At 38.6% G+C, this 20,568-nt stretch overlaps 1 protein-coding gene across 2 annotated transcripts in view; it reads right to left on the reverse strand.

Moving 5' to 3' along the window:
• The window catches only part of GOSR1 (golgi SNAP receptor complex member 1), a 35,929-nt gene that overhangs the window by 7,743 nt on the left and 7,618 nt on the right, over positions 1 to 20,568 (reverse strand). For both annotated transcript variants that reach the window (XM_026101422.2, XM_026101421.2), the window contains exon 7: positions 7,192 to 7,221. In XM_026101422.2, coding sequence (XP_025957207.1) covers positions 7,192 to 7,221 — 30 coding nt within the window. The remainder of the gene's footprint in view (positions 1 to 7,191; positions 7,222 to 20,568) is intronic.

A 20,568-nucleotide genomic window follows, 5' to 3' on the forward strand; every position in this document is an offset into this window, starting at 1 on the left:
ACACAGACATAGGACGGGTGACAGAAGGGCCAATGCATGGGTGCCACAGCTTTCAGGTCACAGGAAAGACCCCTCTTCCAAAAGCTCATTACAATGAATTCTTTTAAATAGAATAACACTCGCTGACAGAGCAGATCCACACGTTATTTTAAGCGTACTAAGATTCTGATCATCAGACCGCTGAAGGCCTTTCTATGAAGGGAAACAGGGATGGGACACATTAACCCCTGCTTCCCGGCCAAATTTAACTGAGGGTAATGTGATTTTGTTCTGCCCACTTTGAATTTCTCAGTTTCCTAAACTAATGTGTTCTGTAGCACTGCTTTGCACTATCAGGAGCTATCACGTCATCTCCAGATGTGCCTGTTGCATTTCTATATGGTTTACAAATAACCTGAAATAAAAGGAGCTACATAAACGCAAGTTATTCTGACACAAAGTAAAGCAAATTAATGCCATTGCCATATATAATCTTAACATAGTGTATTTATAAAGAGGTTGCCTGAATCAGTTAACCAATGCTCTTCATGTCTGCAAAAGGAGTCGAAGAAAGTCTACAAAGCTGCTGCTCTTAAACTGTGCAAGTACTGTTACTCATCAAATTGTGCGTGCTTGTTCCTGTGGTATCTGAACTCATCTGGCTCAGAAATGCAAGTGATTTATTTAATTACATGGGAAATCCTTTTCAGAACTAAAATTACAAAAAAAGAAAGTAAAAGTTAGATTAAGAGAGAAATAAAGAATAGCATCATTGCTGAGCCCTGCTCTACATGAGAGTACAGAGAAAAGCACGTAACGGAGGCATTAACTGAAATTCTTAGCAGGGAAAAAACAGCTGTATACAGATACAGGAAAAGCAGTTACAACCTAAGGCTGAAAAAGGCTGCAAAATTAGAATGGTATGAGCATCAAATAGTATCATATGTGAGAAGACATAGCATTTGACAGATTATATACATTTGCAACTCAGCACACAGGTTTTATTCTTTACTTTTCTAAAATAAAAAACAACAACCCCACAAAAACATTAGTTTTGCTATTGAGAAAAGCACTAGGGGAATTCTGAATTACTAGGTAATGAGTTGGAAAAACAAGTAAGATTTCACAGTTGCACACAGAAAAGTCTGCTCAGTAATTACAGCTTCTTATTTTACACCTCCACCCTGATTTGATACATGTCCAGGTGAAATCTGAATACAGCATCTCTCAAATCACTCCTGAATTAAACCACATGTTTTCATAAAATGCATCCAATGACTCATTAAGGAATCCATTAAAGTGAAAACACAAGACAATTGCCAGGACATAAAGTGTTGCTGAGATACCTCCAAAATGCCTTTGGGAAATAATTATTAGAGATTATCATGGAATACAGAGTTCCTGCTTTAACATCTGATGAGTAAACTCTCCACACCATATAAAAAGGCATGATTTAATTTAGGTTTATAGATTACAAGATTGGAACCTTCTTTATTTATTTTATTCTGTATTTTGAAAATTTTATCTCAAGGGGATAGGTTTTACTGAAGTACTCTCAGGAAGAAAAATTGCAGAGACTGTCATTTTTAAGTTTTACTAGCATATGGCCTGGTAATGAAATGTCATGATGGCACTCATAAATAAGAATTGAACTGGCTTCAAGCTAACATCAAGAGTCAAAATTCAAATAGAAAGTACTTTTCTTTGATTATTCAAAACATGAGCTGGTTTACCCAAGCCTTTATCTTTGTAAATCTGAGACAGTTAAATTTAAGCACTACCAAAAATAAAAAAAATACATCTCTTGGGAACTAGTCCCCTAAATTGGCATTATAAAGTCTCAAGTGTTGTGGCTTCCTCATATCCTTCCTTATACACTTTTAGTTTCAATCCCATCTCTAACACATGCTCATTAACTTACCACTACCATTTCCTCACCGACTGATGCTTTTTAATCAATCATAGCCTTCCCTTTCACATTATTGGCCCCATTTAGTTATTCTAACACAGTAGTCTCCCTAGACCAAGAATACCGTTTATTTACATTTCACAAATTCTACTCAACATTTATGACAGAAGGATTAAATGCTTTTTAGTTACCAGAATCTATTTTCTACCTGTGGAAGATCCCGCATTACTAAAACATTCAAGCAGTGTAACACAGAAAACTCCACTGTTAAGAGCGTTCTCCTTTTCTCCAGCATAATAATGATCCCTTGGCAAGGCACTCAAAGATGAACTGATAATGGATATCGACCTGTTCTCCCAAACTCCTCACTCCATAGAAAAAGTTTAGTTCCTCATTTGTTTTTGACTGGTGATTACCAATATCATTTCTGCTAGTTCATGTTGCAAGAGTTAAAAGAGTAAAATAAATAAATAAATAAATAAATACATACATACATACTCTAATGCTGACCCAATTACTTAAAACATATCTCCATGCCACAGTGTTCATAACAGCACTTCCAATGTTAATCTCCATTTAGCAATGACAAATTTTGGAAAAAGGAAGATAAAGAAATTTTGATTATACAATAATTTGAGCTTTCATTATTAGGTTATCCTGCTGATTTAATTTATATTTAAGTGTGTACACAGACAACTTTTCCTCCACTAGTTCTACATTACAAACTACATGGCAGTCAGGACTTCTGGTTTATCCACATGCACAAAAGTGTTTATAAACAATTAATAATTTCAAATGTGTTCAGAAAGTGTAAGAAATTCCAAATTCCAACTCTCTGTATATTTTGCTTTCTATCCTGTGATCAAAAATCAGCTTATGTGTAATTCTGACCATCTGCATCAGTGCTAGGTGATTCCAAGATGACCCTGACTTAACATTTCATTTAGAAAACAGCATGAACTATTCTCAGTGCAGCACTAGATTAAACTACTACAGTTGGGTGTAAACCAAGTTCCTAAAAGCCAACAGTATTCTGCCCTCTATTTAATACTAAAGCACTGCTCCTGCACAGCATTAATGACAGCTGCATGAGTGGAGCAATCTCACCTGGGTAGGTCTCAGGTCCCAACCACCAAGAGGCATCCATCTCTTCTACAAATTAGCAGGAGCATTCCAAATTTGTGTGCCGGAAAGCATTTTTCCTCAAAATTTATGTGAGGTTTCAAGTTTATCCTTAAATGCTCGATAGTGCTGTGGGTAAGTGAGCAGCCAAATTTGTCTTCAAAAATAAAACTGATATTTGTACAGAGTTTGCATTTTTCACTAGCATGAAAAATATGTACAGAGAAATAACCACTTCCAGCCACTACTGAAGTCAAATTAATCTAGCATTCAGAGCTACACATTTAATGCTGCTTTACCTAGACCAGTATTTAAGCTGTTGGGTATTTTTACTCCACATAGCAGCCATATATATATATACATATATATATATATATATATACACACAGTATATTATCAAGTAAAACACACCAAAAAGTTGATTCCTTGCTTCATCCTTTGAGATGGCTCAGTCAAATCTACATTGGGGAAGAATTAAAATAAAGCTCTAAAGGAACAAGATAGGTTTTAAAAATCAGATAATTCACGTACTACTGGAACTTCTGCCTCATTCTGTACTCCATGAATCATACTTGCTCACTCATTTCATTTAAATTTATGACAACATCTACGAGCAAGAGATGGACTCTATGACTCTGCATAAAATTGCAAGCTCTAGTTTTCAACTTGTAGTAATTCTGATTAGATCACATATATTTATATACATATATATGTATACACAAAAAGTGTTTGTATACAATCTTTCAAATTACATGGAAGATTATTTTGTCTTTTGAGAAAACCTAAGATGAAAAGAAAAGGAACGTTGCCCCAGAAATGCAAGTGATTTTGCCACGTTTCTCTGGCAGGGCTCTTCGGAAACAGCTAAGACTCAAAATCTAACATACATACCTTTTATGCATCATATTTGGCAAAGTTGAGATTTAACATAAGTGAAATTTTCCCTTCTATTAGATTCAAATTATTACCTAAAGAAATCCCCCCAATATGTAATTAGTTTTTTTTTTTTTTCCTTTTAATTAAATCTGGTGTTTTGGTCTGCCTTCTCATCATCAAAGACCCCCTCCATAGGTTGCTGGTCATCACAACCTCCTCCTCCTCTTCCTCCTCTCCTGTTTGAGTGCTCTGCAGTACAGAACATAGGAGCTGTGCTCGACAGTACAACCCTCCTCCTACCGCTGGAGTGAACTAGCCCAAACTCTTAATAACAAAACAGTGATGAAGGGTCACTGGCAAAGCATGGGATTCCTGGCCTCTTCTGCCACTAAGGCTGTGAGACCCAGAACTAGAGCTCCAGTGTCCGGAGAGCTGCTCCTGCAGTTTTCTCTAGAACCAGGGGCAGAGCACCCTTCAGCTTTTTTTTTTTCTTTTTTTTTTTTAAATTTACAGAAGCAGCAACAGTGGGTTGTTTGGCACAATTGCCTGAATCAGGCATCAGAAGCAGTATTACAATAAAATCATGAGAGCTGGTCACATTGTACATGCAAAGCTTTCAAAAAAATTTGCAAAATAAAAGCTGTTGGAAAACAAAAAATAAATCATTTGCTATTTTGAGAAAGTGATAATGTTTGAAAATGAAAACCTGAGAACACTAAACATATTAAGCAAAAATCTATGCTTATATTTAAATATGTCTAAGGCAAGCAAGCACTGTTCCAGAAGAAGTGCAGTACAAAGTATCACATCCCACTCCTTTCTGGGAAGGAACATGCTGCAGTAAGAACCCGTGTCACACAATTTGTTTAAAAATTGATTAAAAGTTTAGCACTAACAAAACATCTGGAATGACAGCCCTGCTCATTAGTTGAGCACCTTAGGTATCCATACAACCTCTTGTAAGTACGTTTGCTGCTGCGGAGGAACCATATACAGGAAAAGTCAGTGTCCGTACTTCAGTTGTCCTCTTCTCTAGGGAAAGCCTGAGCAAGGCTTTCACAAGCAGCGCTAACCGTAGAGGCGCTGGGAGAGGCGTCACCTGTACGCAGCTTGTCAGCAAAAGCCTCTGCAACCACAGAATAACACTCTCCAGTGTTTATAATGGCTGTTTAAAAACAACTCTTAAAAATAAATAAATAAATAGTGATCTCAAATTCCTGAATTGCACCCAAATAATATGAGTAATGAACTATAGCAGATGTAACCCTTGAAGACAGAATAATATTAGTAGCCAGAATATGTTATTTATATCTCGCTTCACTCGAGGAATCTGTATTAGAACCAGTTCCCCTGCGCAATTCCAATTTTTATTTGGTTATTAATAGAGAAGACTAATTAAAAGTTGGACAAAAATCTATCTGTGAAAGACACTTAAAAAGCAACAGGATTTACCACCAATTAATAACATACCCGAATGCTTGCTATTACTGGGTATGACAAGAAAAGGAGTAAAACAAAATTCACCCTGGCTTCTACAGAGACTGAATTGAATTAAGATGATATAAAGTGATATAAATTAAACGACACATCCTGCAAACGCTTGTATCTACCAAACAAACCTTTTCCTACAGAATGAAATACAGAACCTTTTTGGCACCTGCTACAATAGGAGTTCATTCACTACAGTTAATACATGGTGCAGTAAGGAATGCAGAAACTGAGCCTCCTAAAATCAAAGTTCAACTGTTAACAAAAGGAGTACTTTCACTGAACAGCACCATGGTACTCAGGACCGAGTCATGTTGCAGGAACTACTGCGTATGAAGCAGTCACTATATAGGTTGGTCAATCGGCAGTCAACGGGAGTGCAACTCATGCAAGTGCAACTCGAAGCAGTTTCAAACTAGCCAGGACACCTACTGATGACAAAGTGGCTGGGACACCATGGAGTTTTTGAGTAGGCTCCAAACTGATTTAGGAAACTGGGTGAATATTCGGGCAGCTGGCCTGTCCTGAGCTCCAGTCTGCTACGGCCACGTCCCGTAGCTCAGGTAAATCTACATGCACATTCGCTTATTAAGCGTAGACACACTCCCAACTTCTCAGATGACACATAATCAACAGGGTAGATGAAAAGCTCACATGATAAAATATTAGTCATTTTGCAGGGTATTAAACTTAAAAATAAATCATCAGAGACTTTTTAATGCTCCAGTTACTAGAGTGGCAGCAAAGAAGAGATTCAGCAAATGTTGAGTCAAGTGTTTTCATGAGACAGAAAGGTAGGACTAGAAGTACGGCAATGGAGGAGAGGACTTTTTTGTGGGAAGACAAGAACTCTAAGTAAACAAATGTTCACAATAACTCTGCTAGGTTTGGCCAGTATTTTCACGTGTTCATGAGGCTAACTGTGGTAAGATTACATCCACATTTTCAGGCATTATTTTACTGAACACTTCTTTTTGTCTCTGTACGTTAGCATCGTTTAACACGTTTTTCCACCGTGTTAATCATACAGAGTCCACTATGTAGTTAAAATAGCCAGCCCTTAATGGACATAGAGCCTTGCTGCACCTCTCATTATTCCTCTTGATCACTTATGCCAGCACATGCATTATCTAAAATCAAATCTTGCTTTCATTTTTTAAAAACAATAATCTAAAATTTTAAACCATTAAGTTGGGCACTCTGAATTATTGGCTTGCAAAATCCCAGAGTATAATGTTTTGGGAAGGGCACACGTGATAAAAGTAATTTATGATGCTGTGATTCAACATTAAAATTTCTAGACCAGTTTGAGAAGGCAGCACTCAAGTATTTGAACCACGCAAAAACCCAGAAGACAGATAACTATACAACAGCCATTACCACCCAAGCTGTTAAGTCCTTACCTGTACCAGCTGCATGTTAGGGTGCTGAACATGCTGCAGGTTACAGACCATCATGCTACGTAAGAGTGCCATTACGAGAAGAAACAGCTCTTGGACTAGCCCTCGATAGCTCAACCTGACAGAGCTCCACTCTGCTCAGTCATTCTCTTCATTTTTATAGAGGCTATTCGCCTTTGAAAAGGCGCCTAAAGCTTCTAAATTAGGGGGAGTATAATATTTAATCAACACCATTATGTTAATATTGAATAGCAAAAAGAAAAAAGAAAAATGACACTTCATTTTATTTGTAATACTGCCTATGAGTTGTAAACAATACTGTTATTGTATAAACAAAATGTCTGATAGCTTTGGATACAGTTCAGCGTAAACACTGATTGTACAGAAAATAATGGAAGTTAGTAAACTCGTTCCTACCTTATTGTCTCTTCTATCAGCCGATCCGAGCTGAAAGCCAAAAGAAAAACTGCAGTTAAAAAAAAGGAGCAAGCACTGAATATTTTAGATCACTAAATCAGTGTTCACCATAATACAATCTTTGCCAAATTTTCCCTTAGAATGTCTTATATCAGGACACCGTCATTTTTCACTACTACGTAGATTTGGAATATATAATGAGAGTCTTTAGATGCATGTAAAATCAGTGAGAGCAGCATTTCCCAACTGTAAACAACAGCAGATGCTCAGGAGAACACAAAAAGGACCATGGAAACAAAAAAAAGCAGAATGGGCTCCATTATCCATGGTTAATTAAAGCTAACTGAGCCAGAGATGTACATGGTGCCCAGGACAGTTTGGAAAGAAATCTTAGAGAAGAAAGTACCTCATTTTCTTTGCTCTTTGATCCTGGTCATTCCCCCTCTTCCCCCCCAAAAGAGAGCAAAAATAAAAGCTGAGGCTTAGTTTCATATAATAACATCCTAAAACATTGCTTTGGAGTTAGTTTACCAAATACCACTTGATGGTGCCTAACAAGACCAACTCTTTCTATAATAATATGAGTTGAAAGAGAATTAAGTGATGGTTACAGAAAACAGAATACACGTCATCTGCTACCGAAATCTCGATAACATGCACATCCTTCCCCCCTGCTGCCACGCATTAATCAAGTTTCTCTGCAGCATCCTGGGAAAAGACAGGCTAAAATACAGCACCACAGAGAGAACATTTCATTTAAAAAACCAGACATGTGAGATTAGAAGACAAACAAAACCCTCAAAATATTCGAGCAATTTTTCTCTCTTTTTTTTCTGTACTCAACTTGTTATATAGAGGTTTTAAATCAAAGCAATCTTTTACAGCCAATTATGAAATCTCAGAAAAACATCTTCATAAAACAAACAAAACCGCAGCTGTAACATGGCCAGACAGAAGAGGTGACCACATCCCTGCTTCCCGTGCTGCGGGACAACGATGCATCTCTACAACCGTTGCGTTTATCCCACAGAACTACAGGCTCTTGCAGGGCAACTGAGAAACGCAAGTTTGCTAGTTTAACGAGCAAATCAGTCTGACAGAACAGTCTTACGCAGTACTGGATGCTGCGATTTATTGCTGTCAGAATGAAAGGATTAAAAGACATTAAATGAGCATGACCATCATCTTCCACTCCCTTTGCTCCAAGTGTTTCAGCATCTCGTGGAAAGGAGCAGCTGCCCCAGCGCCGAGCAGGAGCCTGCCCGACTCCAAAGGCTCTCCCAATCTGGGACATTTCTTCTGCCCACATATATTCTGGGGATCCCCCCCCCACCTCAAACTGGAGGCACGACAAAGTAGCAAGTTGTGCAGTGTGCGTTTTTTATATATTTTTGTATATATAAACTCCTCAGGGAGAAGATGCTGACAGGATGCCCCTATTTGTCTGTGAAGAGGAGTGCAAACATGAAAGTTGCTATTTCGGTGCAGTCCGTGGCTTGAAATATGAAGACAGCACACAGAGCGCTAAAAATATGTTGCCCAAGTTTAAGTTGAGAGGGATTCAACTGGGGCAGCAAAGACTGAAAACATTAGTAAAACTGGAACGCTTCCTTCCACGCCCAAAACAAAGGCACACTCCAAACGTGCAGATGGGTTACAAGTAAATTGGTTTAACGGAACAAAACCGTTTTTACTCGCTCTGTGGTATTCGCTACCACGGGCACAGAGAACTACAAAATGCCATAGTTATATACACAACATGTGTAATCGGTCTCAAGTCTAATAGCATCAATAACGTCCCCAACTCAAGTGGAACAGAAAAGTAATGCGTTAAAGATTCCCAGAATCATCAATTCTCAAAAATACAAAATTCAACGGCGAGCGTGCCTTTTGTACACAGGCACGTCTCTGACGGACACAGGCGTATTACGTGGTCAGTCCATAGTAAGAATAAACTGCAAAAACATCAGAAAACAGACTGAAAAGCACAAGAATGGAGTATTTTAAACAAGTTTTTTAACATATTAACCAGAAAAATAGAAAGATATCACATGCCTAGCTAAAAATGAGTTATACTCAATAAAACGCTGTGGAACAAAACATTCCTGGAATAGTCCCACTTTACCGGAGGAGACGGGAAAGTTGAATGAATTCAGAGACCTGAAGTGAACTAACCTGTTCTCCCAGGTTTTCAGTGCATGAAGTTAGGCTCAGCACCTTGCAGTGCAGACTAACTGCTCTGTATGTTAGAGAAAGCAGCAGTTAGGCAGTTTTATTACTTAACCGAACAAGTAAATACCAGGAGTATCATGTCTAAAAGGTTCAGTCTCAACTATATTATACAGCATTAGCGTATGTGTGTGCATGTGCCTATAAAAACCCTTGAAACGTAGCTACCTGTGAAACAATGACAGGCAGAAGTTAATAATAGGTTTAAACACGGTAATACAGAGTTTTTCAGCACCAACAAGCAGGCACATTAGAGGCAAATGGCAACACAAGACACTTAACACATATCTGAAGTCACAAGACTGATGTTTCTCAACCTAAACAGCAGTCACCCCAACTATTTAAAAGAATTAGCCGCATATAGATTTTCTTCAGAATGGACGATGTGCAAGGGCAGAGTGAACCGTTATACTCTCATTAAGTAAATATCCACGAAGCTACAAACCATACGTACTTACTGCATACAACTTCCAGAATATTTTTCCTACCCCAAGGATCATCTTATGACTGCCCTGACTGTATTTCCAAAAAAGGCTCTCCTTGCAAGCCTCCAGCAGGGGTACAAACCCGAGCGGAGAAGGACCGCGACATGAAGCTGTGCATTTCCCTGCTGCTCGGCTGCTGGGTGACTTAGAGGCATCTTGTTTACTGAAATTTTCGTCTTGGCAAGTGTGAGCAAGAACATTTTATGGTAAAAATCTGTGCATTAGAATTCCTTAGAGTTTTAAGTCCAGTACTTCTTGGAAAAGTTGAGTTTAAACAGTCACTAGATGCTCTTGTAAAGGCAGTATGTGCATTCACAAAGCATCTCTTATTTAGGTCTTTCGAAGTGGTTGGCAAATGCAGACTGCAACATTCCCCTACAGTGGTACCCACCAGAGAGAAGCAGATGCTTCCTCCATCATTTTACCATTTGTAACTATAGGAAATAACAGTCAGATTTAAGGCAGACCAGGAACATGAAGCACAATGGCACCTGGAGACCCAAAGTTTTACCAAGGTGAGGCAGGGAGAGGGGAAGCTTGCAGATCTCTTGCTCAAGTTATACATTCAAAGCATAAAAAAGGGGGATCTTTATAAAATACCGTAACTTTGTTGTTCTGCTTCCCAAGCAAGGATAACAGATCCAATGGAGATTACCTTATGAACATCTAAAGCAAGCAAACGATTACTCTGGCAATATCAATCTGATTCGCCATCTGTTTCAACAAGCTATGTATTTCACCTGTCGAGACAGATGGCACTTTGACAAAGTAATTTAAAAATACGACACGAAAGGAATGCTGAAAGATGCTGAGGCAATCACCTGCTATAATGAATGGCACAAATCCAGCAGTAGCAGTCATGTGTATGAAATGATCAGGCCTCTGTGCAACTGATATAACTTCAGAAAAGACTGTGCAATTTGTCATTTAAATATGCACACAGGTTAGTTAATCCAAAGGAAAAACTAAGTGAAATATGCTTATAGGACAGAAAAGAATCCTGCCCACCACATCAAGCTTTTAAAATGAAAGCAAGTGTTCTGTTTTCTTTGTTTTTTAAAGCAAATCTCTACATCAGTAATTTAAGTTCAGTAATATTGATCGTTACTCAGGTCAAGACTGGGCTTCTCCCATATCCGAAAGAACAATGACAAAACTAATTATTTTACTTTGTTTTTTCTCTGACTGCAAAATTAAATGAGTTTCAGCTCTCTCAAACTGCTTGCATTAGATCATTTTTATTTTCACAGTCCTGAATCACCAGACAACATAGCGCTTCAAGGAATGCCAACATTACAAAACATATTTCATACTATAATACAAACATACAGATTATGACAAAGCAAATCAGACTAATACAGTCAATTATTTCCCTCTTCATAATCATTCCTAAATCACAAGCAAAATACTGTGTGCACACACAAAAACCCAGCTCCAATTGATTTTTTTTCTTGACATCAAGTTTCCTTATCATCTAAAACAATTGCAAAGATCATTAAACTCTTTAAAACTTAACTAGAAAAATGTAAAGCAGAACACATTCTCCTGTGACAACAAACAAGATATTTTTCCAGATTTTACAAGACTCATCTCAAGGTTGATTGACTTCAGCACCAAATAAACAGTGAATTCCACCGGAGCTGCTTAGCTGGTTTGGACAGTCTCCCACCAGTGCTAATGAAGACAAAAATTGGTGCAGAAGCCTAGTCGTGGACTGGGACCCAACACGAGGGCATGGCGAGACAAATACATCTAGGGTATATGACATCCAGAGAAATAAAATTTATAATAGTCCTGTGCAAACAACACAAAACTCACTCCTACGCTTTTAGCAAAGAGCAGAAGTAGCATCTACTGTGAATGAACTGCGTGCAACAGCATGGGAAGGAAAAATAACATATTTGACTACAAAGTATGCATCTTAAACTTCCAGCACCAGCTGCAAGACCTGAAAAGAGCTAGTCAACCACAAATACTTGAGGTAAAATGGGCATTTTCAGGGATGAACAGCTTGCCTGCAGAAAACGCTCTGAGAGCAGACAAAGGTTCAAATACCTATACAGACTGCTGCCTTCTGCAGGTTCCCTTCCTATGTTAGCTAAAGCATGTCTGGAAGCTAAGGAGAGGCAACGTTTTCACACTTTCTGCTCCAGCAGGCAAAATGAAATAAGACAGAATGTGTGCAACAATCAAACATTAGAAACAGTATAAACATGAAAATTAAGCCTATGTATAGATTTGTTCCAAATGAACAAATTGTTAACAACTTCACACTTACAAACCCTAAACGCGCAAGTGAGCTTATTTCTGCAGATCGCTGTACTGTGGAGTCTGACACTCAGCAATCACTTTCAAGAAGAATGAGGAGTAGCTGCAAAATCAGTAAAGAAAAAAATAGCATAATAGCACTAAATCACCGTGCTTTTAATCAGTACAGGAAATTTGTAAAATCTAGAATAAAAGGCACTTAAGCAGCATCAGTTGGTGTTGAATTTCTTTCTAGATGGTGCACACGTACTTTGTGTATCAGAAGAAACCTGCAAGACAACAGAGGCATGCTCTTCTGCACCTCTGAACTGCATGGACTTGTTCAGGAGCTAGCAACAGAATCAAATAAACGTTTCTGCAAAAAGGGGTGTTCGCCAAGAAAGCTCTTTGGCACGCAGAAGGACTATGGGGGGAGTATCTGATGTTCGAGAGTCCCATGAGAGCGAGTAACAGCCATATTTTCTCCTTTCAAGTGAATCTATAAGGAGGCAAGAGGCTTGTTGATAATCTGCAGTACACAGTTTATCCAAAAACACGGTTAAAAACTTTAAATGAAAACAGCTCCTATCATCTAATGAAGTGCAGCAGCTGGCTGCTTATTAGGAAGAGCATAAAACCAATGGTGGGATGGCACCAGTAGCCACATAATGACGTTTCTAGAGGCTCTCTATTCATGGCTGTGAAGTTCCTGGATAGACTGACCCTCCCATATAATTGCTCCATATTACCCATAGGAACAAAGTTAAATGAACCGAAAAGGGAAGGCTTTACTGTAAGTCATTATCAAGTAACCACAACTGTCAGAACAATTCCAGTAACCTACTAATGGACTACGTCGGCATTTCCTCAAATTTTACATACTGTATGCAGAGCTAATATTCAGTAGGAGCGATCTTTTCATTATGTTTTATACTAGAAGAAATAATTTAGAACATACCTTTGACCAAGGGAAAAAAAGAAAACATACCAAACAACACTTCTAAGCGCATACATGTAGGAATAGCCTTCAAAATCCAACACTAATTTACAGAAAAGGAGCTCTATCAAGACAACCTGTCAGCACTGGTCTGTTGTGCACACACCTGAACATGATAGCTGCACAAATTACCAGAAACACAAGCCACTTGGTATCTGTACTGTAAGCAGAAAGGTTGTATGACTTCCTAACTCAGTTGCTTTTGACTTGGTGTGTAAAGTTAGAAGAAATCATTCCACTAGTCTCACACCTTCATAAGTAACTGAGAAAACAGAATGCAATCTTCATCTTGAAGAAGATCCCTGTCATATAAACAAATTCAAAAGGATATCTGAGATATTAAATACAACTTCTAGCATAGCTAACACACAAATGAAGTGTGAGTTTCCCCGAAGAAATGAAGTGGGAGTTTCCCCCATTTTATTTTACTACAAAGCCCCAAAATACACACTAGCGAAAACATGTTCTGCTTCCAAACTCTGCATTTCAGCTGCTGTGGTTTTGGGCGGGTTTTCAGTAGCTGTAGAAAGCTACATGGCTTTCAACTAGGATTTGGCCAAATTACTTAATGTTACAACCACCTGCCTGTTTACTATGTTTCAAAATGTGATTCTTATAATTGTATAGTTAACTTAACAATATATTGAACACATTTTAAAACAAATTACATACTACATTTAACTCAAATTCAAGATACAATTCACTAACCAAGACCTCTAACAGTGTTCTACCAACCCAATTCCACTGCATTCTTAGGCTTGTCTTTTTATTCAAGACTGAAAAAGACAGCATTCTTCCAAAAGTGAGACAACAGTCAATGCAAATAAGTCTCTTAAGCAAGAGGAAAGCACTCTGCATCTTCCACTTCACAACTCAACTAAGAAGCTTAAAAAGTCCTAAGCAAAATCATATTCTTGGGCTAAAACAGATGTGTTTTAGTGGGAATGTGGATCTAGTTCTGCTCACCAATATGGATCTGAGATACCATATCCTCAAAAAATGAGGGTCGATTTTTATATCAAGCCCCTGGAAAAGCAACAGACCAAGATCTGTGTAGCCTACCACAAAGCAGCTGAGAGTGAGGAGAACCTAATTGCACTGGTACAAAGGCTCAATTTAAGTAAGCTCAAGAATGACATTTATTTATAGAGGAATATGATAACTTTCCAGAGATAATATACATATTTGAGAAAAATTGAAATAATTACTATTTAACAGCTCCATCACACGATATTCAACAGCAGTTTACACTGGAGGTTCCAATAGCAAATAATGAGCAAACACTTCTGGCCTTAAAGAATCAAGCAAGCATACAGTTATGCTCACAAAAAAAATGACATAACACATTAGACTAAGAAGGTATTCTCAGATTCTACTTTGAGAAATCTAATCTTCAAAATACAGCTAGCGCTGTTAAGTGTCTGTCTAATAGGTGTACACTTCAGGAATATTTCAGTATATCAAAAGTAACTTTTTTTTTTTTTTTAATCATCTAATGCAAGTATTCCTAAGGAGACAGATCAGAATACCGTAATCACAATGGCATGAAGAGACGCCCCTTTGGAAGCCACTAGTTTTTCCTTGAAGATGACCGCTTCAGGAAAACACTTCTACAGAGAGTTTCCGCATTATAAATGCTTTCTATAATCCTGTGAGTATCTGAATGGCTGATACTTCTTTTAATTTCAAAATGTTCTTCGACTCATAACTGTGGATATTACTAGCATGTTCTCTAGCTGAAAAATTATTTATACTATATGCATTATCATTGTGACGATGTGTAAAAACCATACAGCATCTATCAAGGATAAAGAAAGAACACTACAAACATTGGTGGTAGCTCCTCTGAAATGTGAGCCTATTTCCTAATTTTTAAAAAGCTACGCAAAAGAAATCCTATAAAACTCAACAATTGTTGGTTCTCTTTAAGAGATGCACAAACTTTATCAGAATCAACCATGTAAAATGTATTTCAGTACTTGTCAAAATCCTAATTTCAATACAGACCTTGGAGGGAGAAGCTGTCCTAGTTAAGAATCAGTGTTTAAAGGAAAGCTAAAAGCAAATAAAACATGCATCACTGACTTATTTATTTCTGAAACAAGCAACTAGCTTGAGCAGCAAACACAGAGCTCAAGTTTGAAGTGTGGTTTTATGTCTCTCCTTCTCCCCAAATCAAGGGCATGTTTCTAAGGTAAAGCGAAGAACCTAGAACTGGAGCAGTGTTTTAATCCCAGCTAGCTTTCTGTCTGGTGACATATTCAGGGAATCTCTCACAACCCTGTTCTGAGAGTTTGCTCTTTAGTTTCTGCAGGCATTCATAAAGACCTAGCATAGTTCTTACCGTTTTTTTTCCTGTTGGTGTATAGAAGTTCATGCAAAAGCTTTCCTATTTTATACAGATGAAAAGCAAACAATGTGTTTTGAGGTTCTTAAGGCTAAGACCCGTTTGTCTGCATTGCATTTCACCCCCATAGTTCAGCTTTACAGCTCATTTAAGCCCATAATGGAGGCTATAAACCAAGTCCCCAAAGTGGATTTTGTGTGTGTGCATGGTTTTTTTTTAATCAAATACAATTCATTTTAGACATACTGAGTTATAAAGATATCACAACAGTCACAAATGTCAGGAGATCTATTGATTGAAATAGTTTTTTTAAAAGCAACCAAGCTATTAGGAAAGTATACAAATAAACCTTGTGAGACTAATATAATATTTTTATAGTGTCTTTGGGTTGTTTTTCTTTTTTATGAGTCCTAAATATTGCACATGGAGATGAAAAGCACTAGTTGATTTTATTCTAATGAAGCTCGAACTATTTTTAAAGAGAAAACCTTTTTTAAATGCTGAAGCATTTGGCTAATGTTCATGTACTTTTATTAAGTTATTTATAAATAATAATGATGCCCAGGAGAGCATCTTTCTTCACTGCCTGCAAGCTTTGAAGCTCCCCAAATTCTCATTAAGCTACTTTAACAACTTGCTCATATAGTTATATAACTGCACTCCCATAATTAGCAACAAAGTTTCTTTTCTCCTGAAGACATGTACTGTCTCCCCCATTGTACAGTATTTACTATTAAAACGAAATAATAGATAAATTATGCTCAGTCTAGTCTTGTGGGTAAGTACCATGTGACATGCCCACGTCTGGTATTTAGTCTGGGACTGCTATAGAGGAAGCCTACCCGGCCACTTTAAAGTGCCTTTTGTCATTCGGCCACGAATCTTCAAGAGACAGATAGGTACTGCGGCAGGCTTGGAAATAAAACTCATTCAGCCCCATGCAGAAACCAGGCTACAGGAAGGAATCACTGATGGATAACTACAATGAAGAAAACTCTGTAGGAAGAGGAGGCAGGAAAAAGGCAGAGCAGAATCATATTTAGAAACAGGAATACAATACAAATTGTATGCACCTTTAAACAAGCTGCTGCAATAACAAAAAGTCTTTTCTTTCAAATCTCTCCCTTGAAAACCCTTCCATTTGCACTGCCTGTCTTCAGAGAGAGCACACGACCCTATTCGGAAAAACCAGTTATGGATATTCCAAGCTCCATCAGGCAAGGCATTAAGTAAGCTAAGGTAACCACTGCAGGCATTCACACTGGCTAACTGCAGCACTAGGATGCTCTCTTGACGCAATAGTTTCCCAGCTTTCCTTATTCAAGAAAACAAAGAAAACGAATTAATGGTGTTTAACTGCAATTGGGAAAACTGACAACATTGCTAGACCTCTTGCAGTAAACGGTCAGCAGAGAAACATTTAACCAGGAAATCCCTCAATCTCTTCTCCTGTTGCATCTTCCAGTTCAACAAAGTACTGCAGGCTTCTATTACTATTGCACAGCACGTCTGCAGCCAAATTACACCACATTCCCTGCTTTTTGCAGCCGCTCCAAACTGAGGACATGGATAGTGTGCACTATCCCTTTTATAGTAGATCTATCTTGTTTTCTTCATAGCTGCTATAAAGCAAATTATTCAGTATAAAGCTTTCCTTCAGTTAAAATCTTTATTAAAATTAAGACAACAGGGTGACAAGAACAACATACTCTGCTTTGATAAGAACAAAAAATGAGTTTAATTTGGAGACAAGTTCAGCAATTAAAAAACCTTACTGGGTCTAACTAAAGTGGAGCTCAGCAGTTCGGAGGCTGCAGAGCAGGCAGCCAGCAGGGCACCCGGGGAAGAGGCTCATCACACTCCTCCTCCCCTGCTGCTTCCCTAACCACCTTGAGCAGAAAAAAAAGGAAAAACAGCAATTTCACCAATTCCTACTGCCTCTTTCTTTCCAAGCAAAAATGAAGGAGAGGCAGGGGAATATTATCTGTCAGCTGAAGAAGTTACTGCCCAGGCGTCTGGGTCCCCCCAGCAATCAGAGGTGAGGGAGGGGATGGAAGGGAAGACAACGGTAGCTGTCGGGTTTTAATCTGACACCAAAGGGCCCCCAAAGCCCAAAGGGTGGCAAAGGAGGCTGAGCAGCAAAAGCACACTGAACGGAAATCACACAGGGGAGTAAGGAGCAGAGAACTGTGATAACAAAGAAAAATGAATTGAATGAAATTAAAGTTGGAAATTATAGCTTTTTCCCAAAAGGACAACACACCTACAATCAAAAATCCTATAAGGTGCCTCAGCATTTCATTAAGCCGACTTCTCCATTACTGAAGTTAACATTTGCTAGCAACATCAATATTTAAGAGGAAAAAATGGTCAGCAAGACTCCCTCTCTATTAAGATTTGGACTGTATTACAAATGAAAATGGTTGAAAACAGTTTCCCGGTGATTATTCTCTACTGAGCGTGGCCATTCCTGCCCAAACAACAGGAAATTTGAAATGGTTCTGTGGAAAAATGAAATGGAATAATAATAGTAATAGTGACATTAAGCACTTCAGAGTGCTTTCAATATATGAAGTGCTGCACAAACATTAATTTATCCTACACATCTCCATGAATCAGCTATGTCTAATTTATACCACCATTATGCAACTGCTGCAGATTCCTGCATTTCTTTTGCTCACCTCTCCGATTCCTCTCCTCTCTTTTGCATGCAGAACATATTCCTCTTCAATTTGTTCCCTCTCCTTCTGTTTTTCTTCCAAGTTTCTCATCCACCTCCTCATGCATCCCTACCCTCTCTGTTCCCAAAGCTACAGGTTATAAGAAACACAGAGGCGCATCCTCTCCTTAGCTGTTCTGGAGGTTTGAGCAGGGGTAGGATTAAAGGAGCTCAGCTCACGAGGTCTGCAGGGGCACAGGCCCTGCTGCACCACAAGCCACTTCTCAGGGAAAGGACAGATACCTTATTTTTGCAAACTGGAGCTGAGTACTATCTTGAGAGTCATACAATGCCCCCAAAATGACAAATGTGCTACAGCAAATGCTGATGACCGCAGACAGCTTCATTTAGATTTTCAAGGAATTCAACATGGGTAATAAAACCTGTAATTTCTACGTAAATCTTGGAAGTCTTACACATCAATTTTCACACAAATTAATCAGTATCACCTGAAATGACTACCATTGTTCACGTGCAATGTAAGTACTAATGTGGGGAAAACATATTCACTCACAATAAGTTTGCAATATTGTGCACGCATGTGTATCAAACACATTAGTTCCTTTTTTGATGACTTAGGATACAATTCATCAATAACTGCAGAACTTCTCAAAGCAAACACCAAGCTGACAGGACTCTTTCCTCTTAGGCAGCACTTTTCAGGGCAGTTTTTAAACTGCTAAGCTAGAGCTATTCTTTAAAATTTTTGTTTCCTTTAGACGGAAAACAGCATTACAAGGAAAAAGATGACTTGTTTACTTTCCTGGCAAAAAGCACACCAACAGAAAAGATGAGACATTTACTGAATTGCAAAGACCCAAGGAAACAAAACATTCAAAAATCAGCTGAAAATATTTCTGCAGTAGATTTGATGATACTTCTTTTAGCAACCGACATGCCAAAAAATCTGAAGTATTACTTAAAAATATTAACAGAGCATCATTATGCCACTTAATTTACCATGTTCCAGCCTCATTTTAATTGGCAGGTGCTGAAACTTCTAAACAAGAGACCTAGGCATTACTGTTTTTCTCTTCAGAGGTACCTAAAACCACTTGACTTAAGGTTGACTAAAACCTTGACTTATCTGTACAGAAATTAAGTGGCAAAATGACTTAGAAACTTTATGGCTCTTCTCCACAGTCAATAATATTTCTAGACAAATCCGCCTTCCTAATAATCAGCTGATTTATGAAATGAATAGAGTTGGCAGTGAAGGTTTTGGCTGAAGAGCGAACTTGATGCTCCGTCTCCAGGAAGCCTCCCGGAACGAGGGTGCAGCGGCGCGGAGCCCCGCGTGCCCCAGCCCGGGGGCCGCACCGGCGGCTGCCAGCGGGAAAGCGCACACCGCGCTCGTGCCAGCGACGCTGACGCAGCAGCCAGCCCCACCCAGGGAAAGCAAATCCAAATGGATGTACCATCCCCACTGCTTAATGGCCAGCAGTCTTATGTATTACAGGCATACGAAGGCTTTATGCGTTGCTTCAGCTGCTGTAATTCCCTTGGTGCTTAATATATGTCGGGCTCTTCTTACCCGTCACACTCTTTTACTCCAAGATTTTTTTTATTACCCCTCCTTTTTACAATTACATACATATGTAAAATTAAGCAAAATTAGCTGTCCTTCATTTTTCACTCAATCTTTCCAGAGGAGGCGACATGCAAAACATGACAATAAAAAGGCAGATTTAGGCAAAAAGCAGAGATCCAGCTTCTCTCCAAAGTCCCTCCCAGAGGCACAGCTTTCTGGCTCTCCTCTTTTTACTCCCAAGCAAGATACCGCTGCAAACAATACCGCCTCGGATTGCCAGCAGCCTTTTCAAAGAGCATTCCCGCAGAATGCTGCCAAGAATAAGCGTCAAGTTTCCTTTTGTCCCGTCTCACACGGTAGTGCAGAAAGAGAAAGGCTGACAGACAACTCGGGTACTCTGCACTGGGTAAGAGCTTGTACAGCTGGTATCTGTACATGCTTATAGAGAAACACTTGCTAATCTTCAAGGTTTGGTTCACAGCGTTTCAGAGAGACACTGTCGTGATTCTGTTTCTGCGTCATTTTAACAGTTTTTTCCACGTTACGGATTCCTAATACTCCATACTAGTTCTCCATTAGCAAATAATGAAACAAGCATGTAAAAGGCTAAAGTACTCAATATATAAATTAAGCAGGGTCCCAACAAAGTGAATGTTTTGATACTCTATACTCGTATGTAATTACTGTAGCATTATTTCATTATTTGGCAGGATGTAAGGCACTTGCAAAGTTTATGTTTTCGCCTCCATTTTTCAAGCTCTTCATAGGTTTCACAACTTTGCTAAAAATGTATCTGAATTCTTACTGCTGCACTTTTGTGAC

The sequence above is a fragment of the Dromaius novaehollandiae genome, chromosome 19 (genome assembly GCF_036370855.1).
Source record: "Dromaius novaehollandiae isolate bDroNov1 chromosome 19, bDroNov1.hap1, whole genome shotgun sequence".
Lineage (NCBI taxonomy): Eukaryota > Metazoa > Chordata > Aves > Casuariiformes > Dromaiidae > Dromaius > Dromaius novaehollandiae.